The sequence below is a fragment of the Mytilus californianus genome, unplaced genomic scaffold (assembly GCF_021869535.1).
Source record: "Mytilus californianus isolate M0D057914Y unplaced genomic scaffold, xbMytCali1.0.p SCAF_4, whole genome shotgun sequence".
NCBI lineage: Eukaryota > Metazoa > Mollusca > Bivalvia > Mytilida > Mytilidae > Mytilus > Mytilus californianus.
Window position 1 is genome coordinate 38,664,806 of NW_026262690.1, and position 10,363 is coordinate 38,675,168.

The 10,363-nt window shown below is 30.0% G+C and overlaps 1 protein-coding gene across 7 annotated transcripts in view; it reads left to right on the forward strand.

The window, feature by feature from the left end:
• LOC127698268 (GTPase-activating protein skywalker-like) overlaps nucleotides 1-8,712 on the forward strand; it is a 58,701-nt gene extending 49,989 nt beyond the window's left edge. For all 7 annotated transcript variants that reach the window (XM_052201649.1, XM_052201656.1, XM_052201650.1 and 4 more), the window contains 3 exons: nucleotides 1,498-1,656; nucleotides 3,749-3,957; nucleotides 5,289-8,712. In XM_052201649.1, coding sequence (XP_052057609.1) covers nucleotides 1,498-1,656; nucleotides 3,749-3,957; nucleotides 5,289-5,424 — 504 coding nt within the window. In that variant the 3' untranslated portion in view covers nucleotides 5,425-8,712. The remainder of the gene's footprint in view (nucleotides 1-1,497; nucleotides 1,657-3,748; nucleotides 3,958-5,288) is intronic.
• Nucleotides 8,713-10,363: the final 1,651 nt, after the last annotated feature.

The window sequence follows — 10,363 nt, forward strand, 5'->3', positions numbered from 1 at the left end:
ATTACAAAAAGTCTAAAATAAACAATTAACAATCCCTGGACTGGATAATATGTATCAACATTTTGTGTGTATTTTTGTCTAGACGTCATCTAATTAACTATTGTGATGACCTCCAAAGACTGCCGACGGTCATATAACCTGATATAAACATAAATATAAATATAAGCAGATAGTGACCACGTGCAATTGTATTTTTCTATGTCTGTTTGATTTCATATTGTAGGTTAAAAAGTATGTTTATCATCGTTTTTACCTGTGTAAGAATGATTTTTTGTGGATCTAATCAGTCAACCAAATGATTCATCCTTGTTTCACTTTCAATGTTGACATTCTTTTTATAGCTGAATACAAGCGTAACCCATCTCCAGCTAAGGGGTTAAATTAAAGGTCACATGAATACAGATACAATAAGGTTGATGTTTCTTATTTTATTTTGACAAATTTAACCAAATTGGTTGCTAAAGCGAATAAGTTTTTCACTGTATCACTTTCATTAGTGATTCAACAAAAACAAAAACAAAATTTTTTTTACATCTCGTAGCTAAAATCTGTAATTATTTTACTTACAAAACTGAAATAGCTCTGCTGATGATTTTTAAATATCTTAAAAGAAGTCATAGCATATAATAAATATTGCAAAATTAAGCTATAATGGTATCATCAACTCAGTAGTCAGTGCTTCTGTAGTGACATGATTTACAACAAACTTTTTGTAAATTCTCCCTTGACAAATTAAGAAATTTTTAAGAAACTAAGGTTTACACTCCCTCAGGCAAAGTTGACCTTAGATGAATTCGGCTATTTTTCAGGTCCGTTTTGGTCATATAGCTCTTCATGTGTTTTGGTCTTATATAACCTTGACTTTTAAATGTTTTAGTTTTGAGTACCTAATGAAGGCCAATCCAGAAAAGCACTTCAGACACATCAAATTAATAAAGTGTTATTTTCATTTATTGTAGCAAAAACAAAAGTTAAACTTTTTGAAATGTCAGCTTAAAGTTTTTGCTCTGAAAATTGATCAAAATAGCCATTGCTATTACTACATAGTATTTACTGATGTTCATGTATTTGCTGTATTACTATTGCAGTTGGATTATAAGGAAACTTTTGAACCTTTTAGTGCATTATATTGATCATTGAATTCAACAAATGTAAATGATTAAAGTAATCAGCATCAGCAATTAAAGTTGCAGATCAGTCATTTTCTATTGGGTAACATCAGAAATTAATCAGTTTCCACAAAATAATATCAAAGTTCATATTTTTCTTTTCTAAATTGTTAATAAGTCAATTGATGGAAAAGAACATTGTATATTATATAGTCAGTTTACATAATTCAAAAATTCACTGGCTTAGTTTTAACAAATTAATATGTATAATATTTTTTCAGTTACCACAAATAAACACGGTTAATCAGTTAGTGTACCAGTGCACAGAAAGTCATTGTTGTGTATAAAAATAATCATTGTTGATAGTGATATTTATTTATATTTTCAGCTTTATACAATATGGACCTGGTTACCTCCACGATTTGCTGTCTGCCAACCAGAGTTGTTGTATACATCAGAAGAACATGGCACTAGCCTAATGACATTGTATTCCAGAGTTGAATCATACCAACCAACACTCATATTTATAAAAACAACTACAGATGAGGTGAATTTTAGAAATAGATGGTTTAGATTTTACAATTATAAAACACTGTGGCATAAATTTCTCAATATAGGCTGTAATCTTCTGAGGCAGGGGTAAACAGTGATTCACATGTGCTTCAACACATCACAAATTTTGTTTCTTCATAGTAATTAAAGTACTGCTTGACCAAACTGTTTGAAATTAAACACAATGTCATGAATATAAAATACAGTCGATTTTGGCTTTCTGTCCCTTTATTATATAAAAAAAATTGGAATTTTTTTGTTTTTTTCCAATTAAGAATTAGAGTACTGCTCAACAAAATCTTTTTACATTTAAGCAGAATGTCATACGCCATAAAATACAGTTCAAGATCTTTTTTTGATGGTTTTGGCATGTACTGTTCAATAGTTTTTCCCCTTAATAATTGGAAAAAATAGATTTAGTTGTGTTTTCCATATGAAAATTAGAGTACTACTGCTCAACGAAATATGTTTAGATTTTTGCTAGATGTCATGAACCATTTAATATAGGTTAAGTTCAATTTTGACAGTTTTTATCTTTTACCTTTCTATGAGTTATGCCCCTTAATTATCTTTAAAATAGTTTTTTTTTACTCCTAATGATAACTTTAGTATCTCTTCACAGAATCTTACTAAATTTTAACTTGATTTCATGAACAATAAACTACAGGTGAAGTGGGATTTTGATAGAATTGATGTTGACTGGTAAATGATTATGCCCTTAATTTTTCTAAAAAAATAGTTTTTTGTTTTCAATGTTACACTTTACAGATTCCTTCATTATTTAAACACAATGCTGTGAAATACAATATGCAGTTCAATTTGGTTTTGACAATGGATTTTTACTGTTATAGAGTTATACTGGAGGCAATGGTACCTGTGATCTCTTGTTCACCTAATTCTACTTTTTCTAGTTAATGCAAAATGTTTTCTGGTCTGTGCTTCCACCCATTTGTTCGTCACTCTCGTATCAAATACACATTTTGGATTAAGGTAGATTCCCATGAAGTTAAACTTATTACAAATGTTAAAAACTGTGGATTCATAATTATTCGTGGGAAACCAATTTTCGTGGGTTTCGTGGGTACAGGTGAACCACGAATTCAAATGTTCAACGAATTACAAATTTTCTATAGGCTTTGTATGCAGTGTTTGGCAAAACCACGAAATCAAATATCCACAAACATGCAAGTTTTCCTCATTTCAACGAAAATTGATACCCTCGAAAATAAATGAATCCACAGTATGAGGTTTTCTAAATTATATGCCAAATTAAGGTTTTGCCCCAATTTCACAGTTTACTGAACGATTGCATGAAATGTAATCAAAACCTTATGGTACTGACTTGATATCTAAATCTTCCAAGATTTATCACTACCTCTCATAGTTACAAAATAGTGCAGTGAACTGATCATTCTTTAGATCCCATCCAGTCAACGTGAAACAATTTGTTAATGATATGTTATACTAAGATATTCCAATTACAATATGATGTGAATTACCATACTTATCAAGAAGAATGTTCTTTATTAACTACAAATGTACAATCATAAACAAAGGAAGATAACTCCAACTCAAAATATAACTAAATACAATTCAATGTTTTATTTTAAATTCACAAAATTGCAAAATGAAAGCAATCTTTACCCTTTTGTACTCACAAGCACTTTGAGATGCATATTGAAAAAATAAATAATCTTTGATATTGTTGTGGCATTTCCAGATACCTGTGAAAAGGAGTCTGTGTTTTTTGGTTGAAGATTTGATAGCTGTAGTCATCATACAAACACTTTCAACTGGTACCTGACACAATATATAATATACGTATATTTGTATTTGAATTATTGGTTTGTACATAAATAAGGTCGTTGGTTTTCTCATTGAATTATTTTAAATTTGTCATTTCGGGGCTTTTATATCTTACAATGCAGTATGGGTTTTGTTAATTGTTAAAGACCATACTGTGACCTATAGTTGTTCACTTATATGTCATTTGGTCTCTGGTGGAGAGTTGTCTCATAGGCAATCATATCACATCTTATTTTTATATTAGCTGTATTTATGATATTTTTATATATATTTATTCCCAGGTATTTGGTGCCTTTTGTTCTAATTACTGGAGAGACAGACGACAGAGCTCAAGAAGACTCTGCTATTTTGGGACAGGAGAAACCTTTATTTTTACATTGAGTCCAAAGAAGAGAAAGTATGAGTGGGTGGGACTTCGTGAAGAAGAGATACCCAACACTGCACACATGTTCTTAGCTGGAGACAATAGTGTCTTAACTATAGGAGGAGGGTAAGTGTAGTAATTGTAAAAGGTTTATTTGTGTAACATGTACAGTAGCATGGACAGATAACAACTCATCCAAGTTTAGCATGTTGTTTTTGCAAAGTTGTTAATCATGCTAGTAATTAATGGTTCTAATTGGATGACACCCTGTGTATAAATTTTAATTTAGTCTGTAACTAAGGGAAGCCGACATTATGAATTCAGATATGTTTTGACATGTGATGTCTTCTATAGTAAAAAAAAGAAATTACATTTTTTACCTAAAATCTTCTTTTTGTCAAATTTTATCATATTCTGAAGAGTACAAGAAGCCTAAAAACGTCTGGTGCCAGGTTTGAAGCAGAGGCTTACCTATGACATCATCTTGTTAGGTTGTCGAAGTAGACACCATTTTAGGCATTTTTGTTAATGAAAATTTCACAGATATAATGACAACAATGGACTGATTTGTTTATTTTGCATCAGAATCAAAATAGCCGTATTGTATTTGAAGTTTGGCCTATGTAAAACTTTTTATTGTGGCAAATATCTGTTTACCTTGCTCTGCAATGGGTTGCTAGACAAACTTAATTTGCAACAGTTAAACCCATATTTCACATAAACCAAGTTTCAAATTCAATAAAGTTATCTCTTTATCAGAATTGAAAAAAAAACACATTGACGTCATTACCAGGTAAATCAGTTATGTGAATTTGAAAGCAGCTTCTAAGGAAAAACGTCAGAGATGCATTGAGCCTAGTGGTATAGGGAGGGATTACTTAAGTGGCTATGTTGCATCAACAATACACCTACATGCTCTGTGCCTAAATTAGAAATACTGTCTATGAAAAATGAGGTTTTCTGCTTTTAGCCAAAAATCAAGCACATGGAACCCCAAGTTTACATGTTAAGGTTTGTTTTTCAGTCAGTTTAAAAGGAACCACTTATGATATAAAAGTCAATGCAATGTTATTTGGTATGCAGTTTTATTGGTATTTACTGTTCCGACAGAGGTTATTTGGCCCTGCACCTTCAGTTATGGTTCATTGACTTTGAATGTTTTGCATAGCTTACATGTTAAAGTATTGCCATTTTAAATTCAACATTATCATTATACTATTGCAAAAAGGGAAGACATATCTCTGTGTATTGTTTATGTATTTTTGGCTCAGCAGGACAAAAGGGACACATACTTTTGCCATTACTAAGTGTTCAGATTAGAAAGAAAGAACCCTGGAAAACACCTTTTGTTTAATTAATGATACCTTTGTTTATAGTTGTCTTAAAATTAAAGATAAATCAAGTAAAATTAAAAGGTTGAATTTAGTTTATCTTCCATGAATACTTTATATTTGCAGACATGGTGAAGCAATCCAGTTAGATGCTAACTTAGAACATTGTCGTTCTCAACATTGTGATACATTTGACAATGAACCCTTGTGTTCTAATCAAGACTTTACTTGTAAAGTGGTCGAAGTTTACGGATTTCATTAGACAGAAGAAACGAGAAGATTTGGAGAAGTTATGATTTTTTTTAATGTTCATATTGTAAAGATTGAGAAAGTTGCATGCAACTGGACAGATATATACTTTAATTCATTGTAGGTCAATCATACATTGTATTTTAAACAGAGTTTTTACGATGTGGCACAAAAACAGGTGTAACACATTTATTTTTCAAACTGTAATGCAGTATAAATTATTGAATGTATACCATATTGTTTTTAGTTGAAACTGAACATTTGGTATGTTTAGAATTAAGCTTTGGAATAAAAATTTGATTAACCAATTCTAAAAATGTTCATTAACGTTACGGTGATTTCAGTGAACGGGTAATAAGAGATCGACTGATTCAGAACAATGTTATGTAGAAACTATTTACATTTCTTCACTATAAGAATAAGAATAAGAATAAGAAGCTGCTGAACCAATCCAGCGGTATTTTATTTTATTTTATTTTATTTCTTCACTATGTTTATTATGTTATTTTGTTGATTTATTCTGTTATAAAACAATTTTTCATTCCATTTTCATTGCTGTTATATTTGAATTTATCTTATGATTTTTATTCAAAAGAGTAGAAATTAAGGAAAAAGTTATTTTAAAAATGGCAGAGTTTTATGTTTCATTCAAATCAGTTTTCAGTGTTTTTATAAAATACAAGAACTACCCCAGTATGATATCATGAATTTAGCAATATGGTTTTTATATTTTTAAATGATATTTAATTGAAAATGATATCTGACACTGCTTAAATTTTCGAAAAAGATATTTTAATCACAGATCATCAATGATTTTTTTTTTTTTTTTTTTTTTAAGTCAGTAATAATGGGAAATACCTGTATAGTATTCTATTTGATAAGAGTCGAAATTAAAAATCATTTACAGTAACTTTATGTTGTTGGATTTGAAAGCTGATATTTATTATTATTTAAAAGGAGTAGTGTTTTACTTGATAGAATGTGATCATGAAGTTATTTGCAGCATAACAATCAATTGCACTGAATTTTTAATTCTATCAAAGTTTGTAAGCATACTTCTAGTAATTTGTAAAAAAAAAAAACAATTCCTCAGTATATGAAATAACTTTGGTAAATATGAAGGGGTAGGTTCAGTGAATATCAGTTTTATTCCAAACATTACATTTAGCTCTTTATATGTTAGTAACTTTATTATATCAGGTTGTCATCAGATTGTAGTAAGATCTATATGTGAAGAAATGACATTATTAAATTAAGATATGGAAGTCTTCATAACAAACAGATTTATAACTATTTAACTTTTCCAAATGGAATATTTATGCTTTAAGATTTTATGTAAACATTGTTGAATTTTGTGTAGTTTTGTTTTACATATTAATTGTATTTAAATATGCATACTGCTTTTGTGTACTTCCAATGCAAACTATTGAAAAATTCATAAAAAAAATGATTATACATACATTGTTTAAGCTTGAATGCCATTTAAGATTAAAAGATTAATAAATATGTCATTTGTAATAATAAATTTGATGATAATTTTCTTGTCGGTTTACCATTTGGTTATAAATGTGATTTAAATCAGATAACAAAGTTAGAGTTTAGCTAACATTATTTGAAATATGTTTCATGCTTTGTCATGTCAAATAGATTGATGACAATTTCTACAGCTTATGTTAAAGAAAAAAAAATGTGTTTAAGGGCTTATTTGCCCCTTAAAAATCACCCAAAAAATAAAATTGTATGATAGCATTATCAATCACAATTTAAACTTGAGATTAAAAGCTTTAAGAACATGTTAGTAATGACGTAAGTAAGGACATAATCTGATAGTGACATCATCAGGAAGATTTATCAGTCCTTTAGCAAAACTAAACATATTTCAGGAATATTTTGGCTAAAGTAACAGAGATCATGTAATGTCCCAAAGAATTTTTTGCCAGGAAAAGATAAACTCAAAACAAACTTCCAGTCTTTAACATGTTTTTGGGTTGGGTTAGTGATCTTTAATATTTCTTAACATGTACAAGTTGAACAAATTATGTGTAATTTTGCCATTACGAAATTAATTGTCATTTCATGGCTGTGTTAAACGAATGAAAAGGAATAATTTCAAACCAAAAATGGCTAGTTTTATAACATGTAAAAATAATCTTTAGACACCTTGCTTTATACAAAGCCAACCTGCTGAGCAGGACTTATGTGCCAGCTCACAAGGTAACCTGAAGGTATGACACCCTACTGGAACAAGTTTTATTTAACTTTGAGCTGACCAGTTTTTGCTCTTTCTCCTAAATGCAGAGTGCTTAGCAGAGAAGATGCAAAATTTATATATAATCTTGTGTATGGAGATTTTTTTTTATAAATGAACAGATTAATAAAGATGCAGACAGAAAGTCATTATGTACCTATCATATCAGTAGTTTTTTGTTAGTTTTATAAACATAATATACAAAAAATGTATTTGTAAATTTGTAATATAGTGATTGTCATTGTAACCTTGTATTCAATTTTGGATTTCAAATAAACTCAAAAAGCTAGGTTGATGTTAAGGGACTGTTGAATATTTTTAGGAAATATATGTATATTATATACTCAGTAGTCATGCATCTCTAGTAACATTACACAATGTGTGAATACCCAAACCATAACAACTATGTAGTGATTGAAACATGATATGCATTGTGTTTAATCTGTCCAGAAAACAAACGTAACTTTAGGAACATGCCAAATTTATAGTATTTTCTCAATACTATTGAGATAGATAACACAAAACATTAACACATATTGGAACAGTTAATGATTTTATATTTATTTTTCTAGTTTACTTTTATATTTCAGACTTTCTATTTATTTGATGGTCTTTTGTTTTAGAAAATTAAATTAAAATATTCATTCTTGTAAGAAACAGTATCATAAACAGATTTATCTCAATTTTATAATTTAAATATTTTTCGGTAACTGAAATTTTAAACTTGGGTAAGCACTATTTTCACATTTTAATTTTTCAGAGGACATAAAATTATATTTTAATTTGCCAAAAATAGAGATTAATATAACTCCTAAACAAAGGCTAATCTATCAGTAACTAGAGAAAATGATAGTAGTTCAAATGTGTAAATAGATGATAGTTGTTTAAATATAATTAGAAATTACTCAGATGCCATATATTTTTTCTCGTAATCACAGGATTCAAACCATAGTAGATGATCATTATATGTGCAATAAGATATTGTTTTGCATCATGTATATTTATAGAAAACACTTGTGGTGTATTCAAAGAATAAATTCTCAGAAGAATTGATGTTATTTTCTTATCTCTATTTCATAATACCAAATGAAACCTAACCAGTTCTAGGATGACTGTTGTATGATATTACATTCTAAGATCCTGATATACAAATATGCACATGGGTAAAATGTTTTAATGTTAGTACATTGTCAGATCCTGATATACAGATGTTTACATGGGTAGAATGTGTTAATGTTAGTACATTGTCAGATCCTGATATACAGATGTTTACATGGGTAGAATGTGTTAATGCTAGTACATTGTCAGATCCTGATATACAGATGTTTACATGGGTAAAATGTGTTAATGTTAGTACATTGTCAGATCCTGATATACAGATGTTTACATGGGTAGAATGTGTTAATGTTAGTACATTGTCAGATCCTGATATACAGATGTGCACATGGGTAGAATATCATTAACAGTACCAATTTTATTGCACCAGATTGAGGCAAACTTACAAAATGAGATATAAACCAAAACTTTAACACAAGACAGGAAGGATCAATAGGCCATGCCAGTTATTACTTCACTTGCAGTCTGAGGTCATAAAACTTTAAAAAAAAAAAAATATTCTCTGAAACAACTTGGCCTAATGTTACCAAACTTTACCTTAATGTTCCATTGAGAATCTATTTTAAAAATTATATCAGAGGATATAATCCATCAACAAACATGGTTTCTGTCGTAAAAAAAAATTAAGTGAAACTGCAGCTTTTGGCTTACATTTAAAAACTAAAGCAGTAAGAGCAAAACTGACAAGGATAAAAAGATCAGGGCAAGGTTTATCTTCTTAGAAATTTTCAGAAAATCAGACAACAGATTTTGGAGTTGTTGCCCCTGAAATGTCCATTTTCAACAAATTGGCTATTGGTTTTTATACGACCGCAAAAAAATTTTTGTGGTCGTATATTGGTATGACGTAGGCGTCGTCGTCGTCGTCTTCGTCTGGCGTTGTCCGAAGACACATTGGTTTTCGCACTCTAACTTTAGTTTAAGTGAATGGATCTCTATGAAATTTTACCACAAGGTTCAATACCACAAAAGGAAGGTTGGGATTGATTTTGGGGGTTATGGTACCAACAGTAAAGGAATTAGGGGCCAAAAATAAGCATTTTTGTAACTTCCAGACATAACTTGTGTGTTAGTGTATGGATCTCTCTGACATTGTACCACAAGGTTCCATATCACAAAAGGAATGCTGGGATTGATTTTGGGGGTAATTGCCTCAAAATTTTAGGAATTAAGGGCCAAAAAAGGGGCAAAAAACAAGCATTTTTCTAGTTTCATGACAATAACTTGTGTGTAAGTGTATGGATCTTTCTGAAATTGTACTACAAGGTTCCATATCACAAAGGGAAAGCTGGAATTGAGTTTGGGGGTAATTTGCTGAAAAGTTTAGGAATTGGGGGCCAAAAAGGGGCCAAAAATAAGCATTTTTCTAGTTTCCAGACAATAACTTGCGTTCAAGTGTATGGATCTCTCTGAAATTGTACTGCAAGGTACCATACCACAAAGGGAAGGCTGGGATTGATGATGGGGGTAATTGCCTCAATATTTTAGGAATTAGGGGCCAAAAAGGGGCAAAAAACAAGCATTTTTCTAGTTTCAGGACAATAACTTGTGTGTAAGTGTATGGATCTTTCTGAAATTGTACTACAAG